General features: G+C 32.2%; 1 protein-coding gene across 1 annotated transcript in view; it reads right to left on the bottom strand.

The window, feature by feature from the left end:
- LOC127709342 (uncharacterized) overlaps positions 1–20,786 on the bottom strand; it is a 101,824-nt gene that overhangs the window by 8,468 nt on the left and 72,570 nt on the right. The window contains exons 61-73 of the mRNA XM_052214815.1: positions 20,604–20,774; positions 18,617–19,012; positions 17,730–17,880; positions 16,587–16,720; positions 15,508–15,596; positions 12,969–13,152; positions 11,447–11,558; positions 10,586–10,787; positions 8,651–8,845; positions 7,627–7,849; positions 6,602–6,899; positions 5,825–5,871; positions 4,133–4,231 (exon numbers count right to left, since the gene is read on the bottom strand). Coding sequence (XP_052070775.1) covers positions 4,133–4,231; positions 5,825–5,871; positions 6,602–6,899; positions 7,627–7,849; positions 8,651–8,845; positions 10,586–10,787; positions 11,447–11,558; positions 12,969–13,152; positions 15,508–15,596; positions 16,587–16,720; positions 17,730–17,880; positions 18,617–19,012; positions 20,604–20,774 — 2,301 coding nt within the window. The remainder of the gene's footprint in view (positions 1–4,132; positions 4,232–5,824; positions 5,872–6,601; positions 6,900–7,626; positions 7,850–8,650; positions 8,846–10,585; positions 10,788–11,446; positions 11,559–12,968; positions 13,153–15,507; positions 15,597–16,586; positions 16,721–17,729; positions 17,881–18,616; positions 19,013–20,603; positions 20,775–20,786) is intronic.

Genomic DNA, 20,786 nt, shown 5'->3' with positions numbered 1-20,786 from the left:
TCATTTTAAAGCTGAAATATAACTCTTTCTTAATCTATAGATAAATTTATTTGTGGTGTGATTAATCTCAAAATATAGCTCATTAATTGCCAAAAAAGTGGTCTTCCAACTTGGATGAAAATGGCACATTCAGGTCAAATGGTAGTAAAAATTTGTTTTCATCCCTTTGATCAACCATTCACAATCTACAAAACCGTGTCTCAGATTTTTGATATATGCCTCCAGTAATAAGATATATTATTTTTACTGCTGGATGCCAAACCTCATTTCACCTTTCATCTTTGGAGACCTATAAATTCATTTAGAAACAAATTATCCAAAAACTGGGACACGGTATTGTAGAAAATACTCCCTTCAATCACATATATCAAAGTCAAGCCAATAGGGGTACCCATAAAGTTTCTATTTTCATTTTTTCCTTACAATTCTCATGAAAAATTGTTCTGAGAAATGACCTTAAAACTGAATTTCCTCTTAAGAACCCCTATAAATGCCACATAAATACAAAAATTCCACTGGGAACACCCCAGGAGTGTTCTAACACCATTACTTTATCAATAGAACCACACACATTGTGTCTTTGATGCTCTAATGCTGTAAAATTTGCATTTTGTGTGCACTGTATAACACTAACTTGGCATTTGGCGGGAGTTTGACGTCACAGATTTGACCAACATCTGTGATGTAGTAATTAAATAAAGACAAAGCTCCGCCTCTGTCCAGACAGTCTAAGATAAGAGAATAACAGGATTGGCCAGCTGCATCATAATTAATATTTAACATCATTATTCTCACTATAAAGAATAATTTTCATTTGAATTTTAAAAAGAAATATAATATGACCATGATGACTGAAATTAGCTTAAATATTAAAATTGTGCATTAAATGACATGTCCATAAAAAGATCAAGACAATCCCCTTCTTGAAAATAGACTGTCCAACATGATTTATGAGTTTCATGGAATTAAAAAATTTCACATAAACTTAAAATTAGTTAAAATGCCTAATATTATTTTTAAATGTAGAAGAACAAAGACGAGAAATTTATACAGGCAGTCAGAGGCTTTCAAAGATACTTTCATACTCTTTTCCATAGTTTTTTTTTTCATTTTGGTAGATTTTTTCCCTTTAAATTTTTTCCTATTCATATCTTTTTCTTTTTCTCTGTTCTAAACTTCCATGTTTTATAAATTAGTTTTGTTGCAATGCAATGAGATATTTATCTTGTGGTCAGGGATTAACAGCTGGACACTGGTACATCATCAACAGATGATTGACATATTAGCCCCTCCCAAATGCCTATATATTTAGATTAATTACATGTGCTTTTATTTACATAAGTTCATTATCAATTTACTCCCTGTTGTGATATGATAATGACTTTGGGATTTTTACAAACTGTGCAGAGTAATACTTTATTCAAAATTATGTGATAAAAAAAATATCTTCAAAAAATCATTGTTAGACTGTAGTGCTACCTTAATGACATCTGGACATACTAGTAGTAATATTTTGTTAATCCAATGGTTTTGCCAGATTTGTATAAAAACATTGACCTTATTCAAGGATGCAGAGATCCAGTTTGCTCTCCAAAAATTGAAATGACTTTTAAAATCTTTGTCTAGTAAAAGTTTTATTCCAGTAATGGAAATAATATTATAAAGGGTACATAATTGGTACTTTGCATGAAAGGGAAGGTGTACCAGATACATACACTGGAAAAACTTTTTTCATGGGTTTATAATATGGCTAATATGACAACTGAGGAATTCACGATGCATTTGTTGTGAAATGGAAAAATACAAAAATATGATATCTAAAAACATTCTTAAAGACTTTTGAATGGTGCATACACCTTGATAAATATTTTTATGAGCAAAAATTTACAATTCAAACTTAAATTCAAAGAAAGGTCAGTCAAATGAAATAAAATGCAAACTCATTCTGTAATTCATCTTTTTTATACACTGAAAAAACAAAATAAGTTCAAGATATGCATAAGAAAGAAAAGTGCTGGCAAGTACAATTTTCAGAAATTTTCTGAATTCAAGAGCAGTAATTCTGCATTTGTTTGCGGACAAACCAAACTCAATTTTGTAAGTTATTATTATACACTACAGTGGCGGATACAGAAATTTTCATAAGGGGGGGGCACTGACTGCCATAAGAGGGGGCCCGCTTAGTTATGCTTCAGTGATTCCCTATATAATCAACCAAATTTTTCCCACAAAAGAGGGGGCAGGGGCACCCCCCCTTAAATCCCCCTCTGCACTAATGTATCAAAAATAATATAATATCCTTTCATTACATAGACATATCTGATTACGTATCATCCGAATTAACTTGGAATTTTGTGAAAAATGTTGATTACTCTGTAAATTTAAAAGCTACCCGCTCCCCAATAAATCATGCAAAATGATTATATTTTCAAGTTTTTGAAAATGTGCATTTGGAAAAATAAATTACTTGCTATCATTATTCTTTTACTGAAAAATTTTGATTCAAATTTCACATTGCATACCCCTTGAAGTATTAACCATCCCTTATTGAAGGGTTGTTCAAATCTATGGTATTGTCATTATGCAACATTTTAATGTAAATGGCTTTTAGTTTAATGCGAAGTTTAAAATCAAAATTTAAAAGGTATGAATTAAATACCTACTAAATTTAGAGAGAACTAAAACAATATGCAAAACATATGCTCCCCAATACCTCATACATTGTTGGAAAATCCATTTCCAACATTTGGAAAAGTTTAATGGCATCTCCAAATCCACACACAGTGTAAATGCAGACAATAACCCAGACAAAATACAAATAATTCTCAAATAACTAAACATTCCTTTTTATACTTATAAGTGTACTTTTGGCCAATGTTCTATTTTTGAATTTTTTTATTCCTGTGATTAGCTTCCATTATTTTGACATCATTATACAACAAGAGTGCACACGCTGAAATGTCTCGCCTACTAGTCTGACCATTGATTTTATGTTGATAGTCCTTCATATAAAGCTTTACTACAAGTATTACATTAACATTTATGATCCAAGAAAATGAGGTCAAGGTCAGATAAACCAAGTCGGAAATAGATGTACACCTTTAATACAATCATTCCATACACAGAATATAGATGACCTATTGCTTATAGTATAAAAGAAACAGACCAAACTATGGAAATTCTATATTGACCAATGAACCATGAAAATGAAGTCAAGGTCAGATGAACCCTGTCAGACAGACATGTACACCTAAAATCATTCCATATACCAAATATAGTTGACCTATTTCTTAAAGTTTAAGGAAAACAGACCAAAACACAAAAACTTAGCATAAGCAATGAATCGTTAAAATGAGGTCATGGTCAAATAAAACCTGCCAGACTGACATGTACATCGTAAAATATTTTCTATACACCAAATATACTTGACCTACTGCATTCAGTATTAGAAAAACAGACCAAAACACAAAAACTAAACTATTACCACTGAACCATGAAAATGAGGTCAAGGTCAGATGACACCTGCCAGTTGGACATGTACACCTTACTATCATTACATACACCAAATATAGTAGACCTATTGCTTATAGTATCTGAGATATGGACTTGACCACGAAAACTTAACCTTGTTCACTGATCCATGAAATGAGGTCAAGGTCAAGTGAAAATGGTCTGACAGGTATGAGGACCTTGCAAGGTACGCACATACCAAATATAGTTATCCTATTACTCATAATAAGAGAGAAATTAACATAGCTAAAATAACTTTTTTTTCAAGTAGTCACTGAACCATGAAAATGATGTCAAGGACAATGGACGTATGGCAGACGGAAACTTCATCTCATAAGGCATCTATATACAAAGTATGAAGCATCCAGGTCTTCTACCTTCTGAAATATTAAGCTTTTAAGAAGTTATTTAACGCTGCCGCCGCCGGATCACTATCCCTATGTTGAGCTTTCTGCGACAAAAAAACAAAAGAAAAAACAACTGGACATTAAACATTCAGATTCTTGTTTACAGTTATCCCCAACTGCATTGACTCTCCTCATGTGCAGTCACCTCCCCTTTAGTGCAGTCACAACTAATAACTTAATTTTGGTGTGTCATCTCCCAACTGCAAAATGCATACCAAAAGTTTTTTTATTGTTCATCCTTGCTCCAGAAACTTTTTCACAATCTTTATTTTCTCCAAGACATTCTTTGGTTTTATTGAATAAATTGGTAATCTCTGTAATCATATTTAACTTCAAAGTTCAAATAAACAGATATTTAAATAGTAATTGAACTTGTTGTTCTGAAAGTAAATCAAATATTTTTCATCTCTAAATTTTATGGTTGTTCAATAAACTTTACATAACAAGCAAAGGACAAGGTTCACTTCTGGCAAAATACGGCCTTGAATTTCAACTTGATCATAAATTATCAAAAAGGCCACAATTGGGTTCTTAAATAAATATATTTCAAAAGCCTAAATACTAGTTAAAACATTTCTCTATATAAGAGTACATGATAGGCTCCAAAGTCAGCAATTTTTGGAGATATTGTCAAAATATGATAATTTTTTATATTTTTCAGACTCAAAAGCTTTAAAAAAAATCTTGGACAGAACCTATGATCCACAAAGTTCTTTAAACAAAAAAGTCCCAAGGTTTATATTGAATCCCTAGACCACAGTTGCTAACTCACACAATTTCTCTGTGTAATACACGTATTCTTAACTGTTTACACATGCTATTTTAATCACAAGGTGTATGTATGCATTCTTTATGTCTTTACAAATTACACACGATCACATGTATCAGGTACACAACTGAATGATACAGAGTTTTGGTTGTTAGTTATTACTTATATTTTTTTTTTATCAAATGTGAATCATTATATTCAAGATAAGTTGCAAATGGTTTCTTTCAGGATAAGTTGCAAATGGTTTCTTTCACTAAAAAGTTTAAAGTTATTTTTCATTTTCATGTATATGTCCGGTGTTTGGAGGATTAGTTGTTTCTGGGCAGGTAGCTTCGTCTAAATAGGAAGGGGTACTTTTGTACCTATCAAAAATGGTTCAAAATTTCATGTTAATAAAAGAAAGTGATCGTGGGCTGAATAAATTGTTTGGTTTGAACCCTTGTACAGTTGTAACCCTCTTCTATATTTGACATTTACTCCCCAAATTTTTTGTCAAAAGCGATAAAAATAGACATTCAAATCTTGTTGTTTACAATTAAGTCAAAACCCATTTCACCCATACCGCCAGGTGCAAATAAATTATACCATCAATGAGGAAACTATCACCATCCAGGTATTCTGCTAATACTATTATAAAATATGAGAAAATTGGAAACAAACTGGTGTAAAAACACTGATAATGCATAACAAAGGGGGTCATAGTTTCATAATAAATAATGTGATGTGCCAAAAATAAACCATTTTGTTTTAATAGTAATATCACAACTATTTCTATGTGAAATTTGAAACACTTTAGCTGTATTAAAAAAAATAAATCTTATGGCCAATTTAAAACCTCGGTGAGCCTTATCCTTTAACTAGAATACTCACACTCTTTAAAAATTCAGTTTGTTTTGCTGTAAACAAAACATAATTGCCCTTTAAGACAATAAATTATCTTTTTTATTATGTAGAAAGTTTTGTAACAACAACACTAGAGAGACTGCTGCAGAAAATTTATTGAATGATTGACATGTTAATAAATACATTCAATAAATTTTCTGCAGCAGTCTCTCTAGTGTTGTTGTTACCATGCGTTCGTTCACTCTTGTGTTTAACCTTTTTTATTAGGTGTCAATGTTTAACTTATAACACCTACCTGTGTCCGTAATAATTCCTGTAGGATGGACCCATTTATTTTTGTAGCTGAAAAAAAAACTTCCAATGAAATGTTATAAAAGTGTTTCTGTTTCATTCTTACTAAATAAATAAGATTTGATTTGTCTAGTAACAAATTGAAGGGCTTTAGTATTGTCTGAACAATATTATTTTATGTGTACTATTTATATAATTACATTTTCAAACAATAACTTCAGTAATCTTAAATGCATGTACTTTAATAAGGTCTTTTTTACATCCATTTTTGTTTGAGGTCTTTGTTACATCTATTTTTGTTTGTATTTGTTGATAAATTGAGTAAAGAAAAGCTGTTACCTTACTTTCAATGAGTACAAAGACTATTAAAACTATTTATTTACATCTTAGAATTCTCAAGTAACTATGCATAGTTAAGGTTATGTAGACAATGTGATGCAATGGTTCTTTATATTTATAAACTCTAAAGAAGTTCTTTTTGGATTGTCTTTCTTACTAACATACATGATAATAACATCTTGATCGCTGCAAAATGCTTAACACTTTAAAAACCTTGAAGTTATAGAAATCAGCTATGATCAAAAGTTGTATTAACTAAGACTTTGAATGTTTATAATTTTTGAATATTCAAACAAAAAAAAGCATTTATTTGTCCTTTACTACATGTAATTATAACTCTCAGTAAATAACATTTGATTTGACATATTCATGCATTTTTCATTCATGAATGTGGGTAGACCCCAAGTTACCTGTTTTAGCTTTAGAAATACAAAAAATATACCTAGTTTTTATCCTGCAGTATACAATCACTATGATAGCAATGATGACTATAATCACTACAGAAAGACCAATCACAGCTTTAGCCCATGTAGCCAATCCACAGTCAGGACAAGAACAATCATATCCACCATACTTGTTAGTGCAGGTGTAAGAATCTGGACAAGGTTTGCTTAGGCATTCATTCACATCCTCTTCACAATGTAGTCCAGTAAACTCTTGTGGACATTCACAGTTATAATAGAGATCAAAACTCTCAGCTCTGTGAGTATCTTCACAAGGGTAGTTACTGGTGTTTTTTGCTGAAAAAGAATTTATTACAATTGAACGTGGCAGTTTCATTCCATATGTATGTGAATTGGAACAATCTTATCAATAAAAGTGCTGTTCCTTTGCTTTTTGTGTTTTTAGCTGTGAATAAACTGATTTTGTGTTATGGATACCCCCATATCCTTTCTTTTCAATTTAAGAGGATTCCTGCCAAAACTGTGTCAAATTTGTTCATATTGATAAGCCCAATTATTCCTAAAAACAGAATTTCAGAAATCATTTTATTTAGAAAAGCCATTTTGTCAGTACTCTGACTTTATTCAAAAAGCAACCAATATTTGACTCTTTGCACATGATATATTTTTCTCTTGATTAAAACAGTAGTAATAAAACTTTTTTTCAAGAATATTATAGGTAAAATTCTTCTTACTATCAAATCTCATAGACTAAAGGAGTATTTTTCCTGTTGAATTTGACAAATTAATTGATAGGCCAGAGTCTATGTTTCAGTATAGGAAAACCCCAAAATCATACATAGCTGTTTTCAAGGATTAACCAAGTGTGACATGGATAAAAGACAAATTTACGGTCCATGACGATGCTGTGCACAAAATAAAAAAAAATCCCTATGTGTCACTGCAGTATCTCTTACCAGTTTACACAATTATTCAACATATATAAATAATATAAATACTGCACAATGTGCTTTTATCAACACCATAGTTCAAACTATCAACAGGTTAAAACTTTGATTTTTACCTTGACACACTCCTTTGTTTTGACAGGGTGATTCCATAATAGCAACCTGTATGGTAACCACTTCAGATGAGCTGTTCCTATCGTCCATCACATACAGCTTTATATAATCATAACCATAGTAATTGTCAGGTTGAATATAGGTCACTGTGATATAGATCCATGACATATCTGTTACATTGTATGGTAATGTTTGAGTGAAATTCCCACAGGGTAAACTATTAATCTGAAATGGAACATAAGTGTTGGTGATAGACATTTTCTTCGTCAGTTGTTTGTCATTCTTTTTTTTCCATGAGAAGACGAGTTCAGTTTGAAATATCTGTTGTCTGTGTTTAATTCACTTAGTGGTAAGTTATATTTATATCAATGCATTAAAGTGTACATGTGAAAAAATAGCAAAAGATCCTATAACTACAAAGATGGAACTCCATTTTAACCACATGTATCAAATTTGATTCAGCATGAAAGTTGAAAATTATACATCAAAATAAAATACACAAAAGTGTACAAAGACAAAACACTTCTGTGAAAATGATTTAAGACTCCTACAAATACTGTCGTTTTTAATTGCAGTATGACCGTAACTAACATTAATATCACCAAAAGGCACTTTAAAGATATAAATAAGAAGACTTGACAACAAAAAATTGAAAAAAAAACCATCTGAAACCTGTGGACTGAATGCATAATATTAAAACATAATCTCAGCACACAATGGTGTTTTGAGAAGTATAACAATGAGTTATACAGTAACAAACATCGTATAACTGATACATAAGGATGAATAAAAGGTGATGTTGGGTATATGTTAATGAGACAGAAACCCAACAACACAAGGAGAGGATATGTTATACTACCTCAAGAGAGCATAAAATAATTTGTGATAATAAGATTGACAAATGTTTGCATGCAGAGTTTCCTAAGTAGGGTAATAATATGGGCATTCAAAATATAAGCGAAGGAAGAACATACAATTATTAACTTACTATGGCCTAATAAAATATTTCAATGTTACAAAACTTACCAATGGATCATGAGGGCATGGTCCAACATCAGGAAGGATCAACTGTTGTTTAGAAACTGTAATATTTCCATGCTCAAGTTGTGATACCATCAAAGTTAAATTATCTTGTACATCAATATCATATGCCCCAAACACAGCTGTGAACAGGTCAGACCAGAGGTGTTCTGTGTAATTGGTTTTCTGTTCTAGGTATACCTACAATAATGTGATTTTATATGAGTGTAATGAAAAAAACAAGAGTGCACACGCTGAAATGTCTCGCCTTCTTTACTAATCACTGATATTATGTTGATAGTTCTAAACATAAAGCTTTATTACAACTGTCACATAAACTTAACATTAACCAAGAAAACTAAACATTGACCAATGAACTATGGAAATGAGGTCAAGGTCAGATGAACCATGCCAGGCAGGCATGTACAGCTAACAATTCTTCCATACAACAAATATAGTTGACCTACTGCTTATAGTTTAAGAAAAACAGACCAAAACACAAAAACTTAGCACTGAGCAATGAACTGTGAAAATGAGGTCAAGGTCAAATAAAACCTGCGCGACTGACATATAGATCATAAAATATTTCCATACACCAAATATAGTTGACCTATTGCATATAGTATTAGAAAAAAAGACCAAAACTCAAAATCTTAACTTTGACCACTGAACCATGAAAATGAGGTCAAGGTCAAATGACACCTGCCAGCTAGACATGTACACCTTACAATCATTCCATACACCAATTATAGTAGACCTATTGCATCGGTATAAGAAAAACAGACCAAAACACAAAACCTTAACTATAACCACTGAACCATGAAAATGAGGTCAAGGTCAGATGACACCTGCCAGTTGGACATGTACACCTTACAGTCCTTCCATACACGGAATATACTTGACCTATTGCTTATAGTATCTGAGATATGGACTTGACCACCAAAACTTAACCTTGTTCACTGATCCATGAAATGAGGTCGAGGTCAAGTGAAAACTGTCTGACGGGCATGAGGACCTTGCAAGGTACGCACATACCAAATATAGTTATCTTACTACTTATAATAAGAGAGAATTTAACATTACAAAAAATGTTAACTTTTTTTTCAAGTAGTCACTGAACCATGAAAATGAGGTCAAGGACATTGGACATGTGACTGACGGAAACTTCGTAACATGAGGCATCCATATACAAAGTATGAAGCATCCAGGTCTTCCACCTTCTAAAATATAAAGCTTTTAAGAAGTTAGCTAACGCCGCCGCCGCTGCCGCCGCCGGATCACTATCCCTATGTCGAGCTTTCTGCGACAAAAGTCGCAGGCTCGACAAAAAACAGTTCAAGGGTTATTGAATGATTGAATCTTAGACAAGTATCACTGTTCTTGAAAATTTTGTTACACTGTTTCATAGCCTGATGCCAACTAAATTTTAGTCTTTCCTCCTCTTTCTTTCATTTGTTTACACTCTGTGTATTTTAATTTAAAAGAACTGTTCCAAATGAGATATGAGGTCAAAAGATCTTGAATATCTTGCCATCTGATATGTTCTGTAAATACTAAAGTCTTTACTGCATCAAAATCTGAATTACTTACCATGACTGGTTCCTTGTAAAATCTGAACAATATAGAGCTACCATACTGAGTAAGGAAAACAACAAGGTGGTCATGTTGACTGGTGACATGGATTGTTATTGTGACATTAGAACTTACCACAACTGGTTCACTAGTGTCCTCTAACAATATAGAGCTACCATACTGAGTAAGGAAAACAACCGGGTGATCATTCTTACTGATGACATGGATTGTTATTGTGACATTAGAACTTACCACAACTGGTTCACTAGTGTCCTCTAACAATATAGAGCTACCATACTGAGTAAGGAAAACAACCGGGTGATCATTCTTACTGATGACATGGATTGTTATTGTGACATTAGAACTTACCACAACTGGTTCACTAGTGTCCTCCAACAATATAGAGCTACCATACTGAGTAAGGAAAACCACAGGGTGATCATTCTGACTAATGACATGGATTGTTATTGTAACATTAGAACTGGCTGCTGGGATATCTGTCTGATGTTCTGTTAGGAGTATGTGTATGTATTCTATTCCTGCACAGTCTGTACATGGGGTATACAACAGCCTGAAAAAAGTATCTTTGGTTATATTAAGTATTATACAGTGTTCTAGCTTGGATTTAATGTCAGAGGGGTACATCTTCAAGATGATGATCATGTTTATAGGTATATAGCATTGAAATAATTGATCAATGTAATGTATTTCAGCTATATAAACCTTTTTCCAGTAGATAATATTAATTTTTGGGCAATAAAAAGTGTATATTTTCCTTCAGAAAGCACAATACATATAACAGGACTATGAGGGCTGAGGGGTGCTGTACCCATCTAATTTGGGCTAGCTAGAATACTGCACTTTATCATATATATAGTCAATAAAATTATCAATGATAAATAGGAAACAGCCATCATTATAACAATAAATAGACAAACACATTTGTGAATTTCTACCTGTAGAACCAGCATCAGCATTTGAAATTTGTAAAGACTCATGTAGGGGTTTTCAGGGTGTTGAAATTTAAATTACAAATTTTTTTTTTTTTTGATTTGTCACTGGGACAGCAACCCAAAAACATATAAAAAAAGATTTTTTAATATCGATATTTATAGTAGTTTGATGACCATCAGTGGACTGAACATTTGTATCAATTATTTCTGAATTATCATCACACAATTGGTATATTGTCTTCTGTGTAAATATATCCCTTTAAAAACTTGAACTTACATTCCATCAGTAGTTAGACTTGGAGTACCCATGATATAGGTAGAATCTTCTAAATAAAACAATATGGTATCGTCTTCATCATCTGTAGCCTCTAGTAAATACTGAAGAGTTCCTGAAATGTAGACAGTGCTGTTTTAAGAAGAATGTATTTTTACATTGTAATGATCTAGTTATGTTGACAGATTTTGCAAAAACATTTTAAACTGGATCCAGTTAAATATATTAGGTAAATCAAATAGAGTATTGTAATGTCAGAGCATATATATATTACTTCATATTAAGTAATTTTTCAATTGAAAATTTTGAATGCTTATTATATGCAGATTCTGAAAGCCTATTAAATTCCATCAATAGAACAAAGTAATTGATTAAAAAATTATCTACCCATACTACTGTTCTGTGGGCCCTTAATGAAGGAAATAAACCAATAACAATTAGTGAAATACCTTATTTTTAACATGAAGGTTTTCTTTGCATATTATATCAAGAATTGTCAAAAGTAATTTAACAGATAGCAAACAATTAAGGTTCTATTTTCTGTGGAATCTTTTTTGCTAAACATAAGAATCCAAAGACTTTGTAGAAACAGACATTACAAACAGAAAAAAACTGTCTCTGATGATGAATAGGTATGCTAATCTTATTCTTATTTTCCTCCATAGTTGCAGTCTCAGGAGTAGTTAATCTTGGTGGTGGATTGTAGATAGAAATATAGACAGTACAGACAGAGAAAACTAGAGTTGCCCGCATAGTGGGACTAATAACCCCTGTACATGCATTTTAGTTGCTGCTGTAAAATTTAGTATGAGACGATGACATTTTTAGATATTTGGCTTTCAGCCATATCAATGATAGATGTCAATCAACTATTTGGGGTCAAAGGTCAAAGCCAATATGACCTTATCTTACTGACAAATCATCTTCCCATAATGCATCTGCACACTTAGTTTTACTTACTTTGGTCAACATAAGTTCTCCAAAGAACAGTTATGCCCCAACACAAATAACTATCATAGGGGTCAAGGTCAAGGTGATCTGACTTTGGTATTTGACACATCTCGCTCCCATGATGCTTCTGCATAGAAAGTTTGTCAATCTAAATGCTATTTTACATCAGTTATGCACCCTACAGAAGTCAGATAATGTTTTACTATCATAGGGTCAAGGTAAAAATCAAGGTCAGTATGATGTTGCAGCATTCAAAGTTTTGTCAATCTAAGTGTTACTGTACAAAAGTTATGCACTCAATGTTTTACTGTCAAAGTTAAAGTCAGAGTGACCTAATTGCTATATGACAACCCATCCCATGATGTATCAGCATACCAAGTTTGGTCAACCTATGTTCTACGGTACAAAAGCTATGCACAGGACACAAATCAGACTAGGTTTTACTATTATAGGGGTCAATGTGACCAGATGGAAGGACAGACGATCAAGGAGATTCCTATATACTCCCAAATACTCAAATTTTGTTTGCTAAGGGTATAATTAGGTCTCTTATGAAAGTTATGCTGAATCTTACCTGAATCTTCCTCCATAGTTACATTCTCAGGACTAACCAATCTTGGTGGTGTATTGATTATAGTAGTAGACACTACAGACAGAGAGAACTGTGTCTCTTGTGACAAATACTCAAGCTGTGAAGTAGATCTTTTCTTGCGACTTATTGTAGAATTTTCTTCTTTGGACTTCCAGGTACTACAAACCTATTTAGACAAAAGCATTCTTAGATAAAATAATAATAAATAAAATTTGTATTATTTTTCTCATTTTTAACTAAAAATCCTTTAAAAAAATAAAAATCAATTTCAGCACAATAACAGTGGACAGTGGGTTGGTTTATTCAGGTTTCCGTATTGACAGAAAGTTATTGACTTGTGACGTCAAATATTTTGCAATTAAAGTTCTGTCTCATTGTAAACTGTAAACTAATAAACAAATTTTTTAATTGCCGTAATAATCTATTTATCAAAACTTATTTTTTGATGTGAAAATATTTTGACATGAACATTACAATTTTCCCTTCCTTTTCACCATTTTACTACGCATGATCGTGTCTTCAGTCATCGTATTTACTGGCTTTAGAAATTTCAGAAATCGGTTGTCCCCCGAATTAAAAAAAATGTTATAACGTTTTTTTTATCCTCCTATGCCAATGGGCATCGGTAGCATCAGTCTCACTTTCATTTGCATCAATATTCTCTCGTTGTTTGAATTGTTCAATGAGTTTCTTTTACCTCCATCTTTCATTTCCTATGTTGGTATAGCCGATAAAAAACAGAATCTTATCAAACGAAATTTCATCATGATCGAAACATTGTCGTACAAAGTACCATACCCATAAACTCGACAATGAACTGTCATCATCTGGGTCTTCTCCACCATCAAGGTCATCGGTTTTGGGGTTCACAACAGGGAACACAGCATTTCTTTTAGTTTATTTTAATGAAAACTTAATAGGGTTTCATTAAAAACAGCTCACAACTTAATTACACGGTTAGACACCTTGCTAATTGATTATCCTTAACAACCCTCTTGTGTAAACAATTTTGTTTTGATTGCATGTAAATCAATACTGTTATCATTTCAAACTAGATATCATTGAGATGGGAGCCATCTCTGAGGGCCCAGCTGTGAATAATGTGTGTTAAAAAATTTGTATCATTACCATAGGACATGGGGTTGTCAACTGAAACCAAAGTTTTTGACCTTGAACTTTAACCTTGGAAGTTGTACATAAATTATGACACACCCTCTGGTGTTGGTTAATATACATGTCAAGTATAAACTTTGAAATCATAACGGTTCTCAAGATATAGAGCGGACACGATCTTTACCATAGGACATGGGGTTGTCAACTGAAACCAAAGTTTTTTACCTTGACCTTTGACTTAGAAAGTTGTACATACATTATGACACACCCTCTGGTGTTGGTTAATATACATGTCAAGTATAAACTTTGAAATCATAACGGTTCTCAAGATATAGAGGGGACACGATCTTTACCATAGGACATGGGATTGTCAACAGAAACCAAAGTTTTTGACCTTTACCTTTGACCTTGGAAGTTGTACATACATTTTGACACACCCTCTGGTGTTGGTTTATATACCTGTCAAGTAAAAACTTTGAAATCATAACGGTTCTCAAGATATAGAGCGGACACGATCTTTACCATAGGACATGGGGTTGTCAACTGAAACCAAAGTTTTTGACCTTGACCTTCGACTTAGGAATTTGTACATACATTATGACACACCCTCTGGTGTTGGTTAATATACATATCAAGTATAAACTTTGAAATCATAACAGTTCTCTAGATATAGAGTGGACACAATTCGTTACGGACGGACGGATGGTATGACAGATGGACAGACAGATTGATCACTATAGGGCGTCCGCCATTCGGCGGGGCCCTAATTAATTATACAAACCGGTTTTGACAGGTAATAATTAATGTACTTAAGAGTATTGGGACTGCATAACTAGAACCGGAATAACTGGAATTCGGAATACACAGGGTCCGGTTTACAAAGACTTTGAAGGGAAAAATATAAGACTTAAATTTTCGGCCAGAATGGAGAGGAAATCGGTTTATTCAGGGTCTGGTTTACCCAGGTTTTACTGTATCACATTATAAATTAGAAGTTATGACCACTTATATATGCATTTTTATGTGGTATCGTCAGTTTTGGTCAAAATTTTCATTATTTATTGCAGCCCTTCATGCGGATAACTTGGCACCCTACCCTGATCCAGAAATTTGTTATGTCTAAAGATTCAACATAAACATTGGGAACTTTTGGTAACTAAACATTTTATATCAGAGGTATTGGCCAAAAATAGCACAAAATCTTCATATTTTGACGTGTCCAAAATGTGCTCCCTTTGGAGCATATAATGTACTCCTATATGGGGATCATCTCTTCTATTTCCATATAAAACAAAAGTGAGCTACAGCTTGTTTTGCTTTAACCGCAAAACTTAGGATATTGTCTTATATAGATAAGATGTGGTATGCACCTATTAACACATATTTTTATAAGAATCATTAAACTTGCCAATGTAGTAGTACTTCCATCAGGATTTATTGTCTCAGTATCATTATAGTCACCACATGTCTTACTTGTCAGCTCCCATTGTTGATCCACTGTAAACATACATTAACCCATTATTATTGCAATAAATCTATATCGAAGAAAATTGTACTCTTACTTTAAAACTTTTAATCTCAGAAAGCCTCAACAAACTACTGTTTAAGGGAAATCTAAACTTGTCATCATATACTTTAAATGCTTTGAAAAATAAACAGGCTAAGAATTTGCAAGTTGTTAATTTATGGACAGATATGATTATTTTCACACACCTTCTCAAACATGGTTTGCATGGTTTAAACTTTACAGGGGGGTGTCTTTCTTAGAATTTTTTAGTTTATACATAAAATCTTAAATGTAGGAGTTTAAATAATGCATGATTGCAGACTTTCTTCTATATTAGATCTGAAGTAGGCCAAGATGATTTAATTTTATTGGATCTTACCATAGGGATTTGTCAATAGTGGATGTGCTTTCTATTCTAAGTTCAAAAAGATGAAAATGGTATGATTGCCAATATGGAAAAAAGAACAAATATTGTTTAGCATTTCTTACAAAGCTTTGACATTTACATCCCAAAAATAGTGAAAGTTGACAAAATCCACTTGATTTTTACCACATTAAGGCATACAAAGCAAAAAGATCACGGTTCAACAAATTAAATATTGAAAGTTCATTTATTAAAACAATCATAATGAAAATAAATCTTTTTTGTCAACCCATCCATTATATATTTCAAGTCCAAAAATAACAATGGAAATTGGCCTATAATCATTGTATTTGTGGAAAATTGAAATGTATGCTAATTTGATGTCATAAACAAAACACCAATAAATACATTTTCCAACAAAACCAATATTTTCTATCTTGATCATTGTTTTATCTATGTTTCTTTGTGATAATTGCCATTAAATCCTAATTTGAAATTTTAGTTTACATGAAAAGGCCATATTTGGCCCTTATCTAACCTACTCCTAAAATGATCTCACATTGAGACATGTACTACAAAACTGGGAATAGAAGCAGTATCTACATCACTTTTATACCTGGATTCCAGTGAGTTAACATAATTCTTTGATCTCGATTTGAACTGGTATCAAAATAAGTTATGTTGACTGGTCCTGGCATAGGTAAATGTCCAATTGGTACCAGAGTAAAGGAAAATATACTAGTTGATAATCTGGAACAAAAGGCAATAGTAGTGTATATATGTATAGAATTATATCTTAAAATCAATGAAACAAGGTGAAAATCAGTTTCAAACTTTTATGTGTCCCATTTACCACTTAAGTTTAGAAATCGTTCACATTTTTTTACCAGAAGCATACACCAAGCTATAGCTTGCACTTGTGTGGTGACATTATCTACAAGTATGCAGATGTCATTTCCACAAAACATATCTTGTTTTTCATCAAGCTATTTACTAGTCTTTGTTAAACTGATATAAAGTGCTTTTCCTCTTGTTTTGTTTCTTTTTTTGTTCTATTTTTAACAATCAATATTTTTTTCACAATTATTTTTTCGAGGGACATTAAGTGACTAAATGTTAATTTAATTATGAATACCATCACATGTTTATATGCCTGTCCAAAGTTAGAAATCTTGTCAGTAGTTGTGACTGTATCTTTATGAATTTGGTTGTGAATTTGCTGAATTCTCTGAAGAATTTATCCACAAGGGTCTAGACTAGGTACAATTAAGAGCTTTCAATTTGTTTTGGATTATCCATTGCTTAAGATATAATATATACATTTTAAACTCATTTACTATTTGTTTTACATGGTATATGTAGTTTTGTTTGATCAGAGCATAAAACTAATTAACTGAAGAAAGTGTTATTGATACCAAGACAACATCCAATGTGTCCAAATATTCTATGATTCATTGGTCAAAGATCATATGTCAATGATCAATAACAGACCTGAACCAGTCAAGTAGACTAATACTGCACAAAACATGTCATCTACTCACCTTCTATAAAGAAGTCTGTCTACTAAATCCATGGTATCATTAGGATTTACTATATAGGGTTGGAACCACGTACTACTCACCTTCTATAAAGAAGTCTGTCTACTAAATCTATGGTATCATTAGGATTTACTATATAGGGTTTTACTCACCTTCTATAAAGAAGTCTGTCTACTAAATCCATGGTATCATTAGGATTTACTATATAGGGTTTTACTCACCTTCTATAAAGAAGTCTGTCTACTAAATCCATGGTATCATTAGGATTTACTATATAGGGTTGGAACTGTGTTGAAGATACTGAATCATAAACAGCTGTTAAATCAGAACGATCTAACGGTTCCATCAATATACTCTGTCCTGAGGCAAGTCCTGAAAAATACCAAAAAACAGTTAAATCTGTATTATATCTAATGGTTAAATATGCCTGATTACTTGCCCAAATACTTACCATCAGGTTGCATAATGAACAACCTGATTTCAATTCTCACCATCAGTTGTTGTATATGATTAGCCTGCTTGATAACACCCCAGTTTTTTGTAGGCTTCCTGTTGTTTAGTCTTTAGTTTTTGATGTTGTGTTTTGTAAACTTGTAATTCAGTGGTTGTCATTTGTTGCTATGTATCATATTTGTTTTTGGTTTATTGTTTTGTACATAAATCAGGCCATTAGTTTTCTCGTTTGAATTGTTTTACATTTGTCATTTTGGGGCCTTCTATAGCTTACTATGAGGTATTGGATATACTCAATGTTGAAAGCCATAGGGTTATCTATAGTTCTTAACTTCTACGTCATATGGTCTCTGGTAGCAGGTTGTCTTCTTATTTTTATATTGTTTGTCTTTTCATCATCTTTTTTTTTATTGCCATGGCATTGTCAGTTTCTCTCGACTTAAAAGTTTTGAATGTCCCCTTGGTGTCTTCTGTATCATTTTACTAACCAACATATGATAAACAATTTACTTTAAATACCCCCTATTTAACATGTAGGTGCTGTGTAGATTATCCCAGTACTCACCAAAACTATGTGTCCTACTCATCAATCAAAATAATCATATCAGATGTTTTTTTTGTGTATCATTAAAGTGATTTTGGGTAAAATACTCGCCATCAGGTGTTATTATAATAAGTACATCCCCTAAACTCCTCCTCTTCCTCCTGTTAGCTGACATATCATACTCCACCTCCAGAGCTTCACCTCCCACTGATGTCTTCATCACAGCTTTATCATCCATCATGGTTACGGTTCCCAAGGATTTATTACTACATAGGTAAGCATCATTACAAGCTCTCAGTGTTATAAACAGAGTTCTCCCTGGCTCCATGTGGAATGTATTAGAGGAAGAACTACTCTGGTCTTTTCTCAGCTCATGCAAATCATATAATTTGTACTCATTCATATAGATGGAGCCATTCTTTATCAAAACTGTACCAGACATGTTAACACTGATGTAGGTACAAGGGAAAATATCATCATTTATCTTGGATGATCCCAAACAGATATCTATAATACAAAAATATTGATTGCATCTTTTTTTTTACTCAATTAACTATTGAAGGTAGCTATCCCAATATAAAAAGAATAAACAGCTGCGCCATGAGCGCATGATACACCCGTCAGCTTGTGTGTGAATTTTTATGCAATAGTCATAAATTGTTTCTTACATACGGCTGGACATTCGAAAACCCCCCTTTTTTTATAAAAAACTCAATATCTCTAAAATAAAATTTTGAATCAAAACCAAACAGTATACAGATCTTTAGATTAATATAACTAAGAAGTGTGTAAAATTTTAAGCAATAATCATAAATCGTTTTTGAGATATGGCGCGACATATGAAAACCCCCCTTTTAAAAAAAAAAAAAAATCAATATCTCTTAAATTAAAATTTTGAATCAAAACCAAAAAGTATACAGATCTTTAGATTATTATAACTAAGAAGTGTGTAAAATTTTAAGCAATAATCATAAATTGTTTTTGAGATACGTCGAGACATGTGAAAAACCCCTCCCCCTTTTTTTACAAAATACTCAATAACTCAAAAATAAAATTTTGAATCATCACCAAAAAGTATACAGATCTTAAGATTAATATAACTAAGAAGTGTGTAAAGTTTTAAGCAATAATCATAAATTGTTTTTGAGATATGGCGCGACATGTGAAAAAAAACACACACCTGTTTTAGTTACTAAGTCCCGTAACTCAAAAAGTTTTAATCTTATTTTCACCAAAAAGTATACAGATCGTTTGACCATCATAAGAAACAACTATGTTAAGTTTCATGAAATTTGGATAAGTCGTTCTCAAGTTACTGTGTGACATGTTTACGCCAGACAGACAGACGACATAATTTGTATACCATAATACGTCCCGTCAAAATTTTGACGGGCGTATAAAAAGTTGAATTTCTGTTTGAAGTAAAGCATTCCGTAAAGTTTATTTGCAGATAAAACTAACCCGCACTTATCAATTTTTAAACCATGAAACCATATTCATCAGGGTTCTACTAAAAACGTTGAAATTTTAGTATCAAGTTTATTTTTGCTTATTTCAAGATCACAATAAAATGCATGAAAATATATCCCTGCATTAAAAGTCTGTACATAGCAATACTATTGGTATGTATGGCAAACTTACATACAATGCACAAATTTAATCCCCTCATTGAAAGTTAATTCATTTAAATCACAAAAAAAATCCTAACAAATGCTTAAACTACATTTACAGTATACTTTTTTTTATACATTTTCTTTCCACATGCAAACCATAATGATAACTATAAAATTTTCTGTGCAAAGTATTGATTATGCAATTGTAGCCTAATATCCAGTGGAAAATATTTCATGCATATTAATGACGACTTTTCATCAGTGTTTTAATTATATTTTATTTCCTTTCAACAGGCAAATCATTATTTTTTAAACAATTTATATAGTAAATTTTATCAGTAACGATAATGCTGTTTAATGTCCAGTAGCAAATATTTAACGCATATTCATTATGTCATTTTATAAGTCTTTTTACAAACAGAATAACTGCAGCAGACTCAGTATAAAATCATCAATGTTATTTTATATGTACAATAACTGTTTACCATATCTTGTTACTGCTTCATCTTCACTCAGGGAAAATGAGAAGCCAATAGTGTCAGGGTCTGTACCACGTTTAGAATCAGTAGGGGTGACAGCTTGACCAAAATCTTCAGCTCCTACCACTGTTGTATTGATGACTTCAACATCTGGAGGTTCCAATAAAGCTACCACACCTGAAATATTTT

Source organism: Mytilus californianus, unplaced genomic scaffold (genome assembly GCF_021869535.1).
Source record: "Mytilus californianus isolate M0D057914Y unplaced genomic scaffold, xbMytCali1.0.p SCAF_7, whole genome shotgun sequence".
NCBI lineage: Eukaryota > Metazoa > Mollusca > Bivalvia > Mytilida > Mytilidae > Mytilus > Mytilus californianus.
Note: the sequence above shows the minus strand (reverse complement) of the source record. Positions and strands in the feature narration are given on the sequence as shown.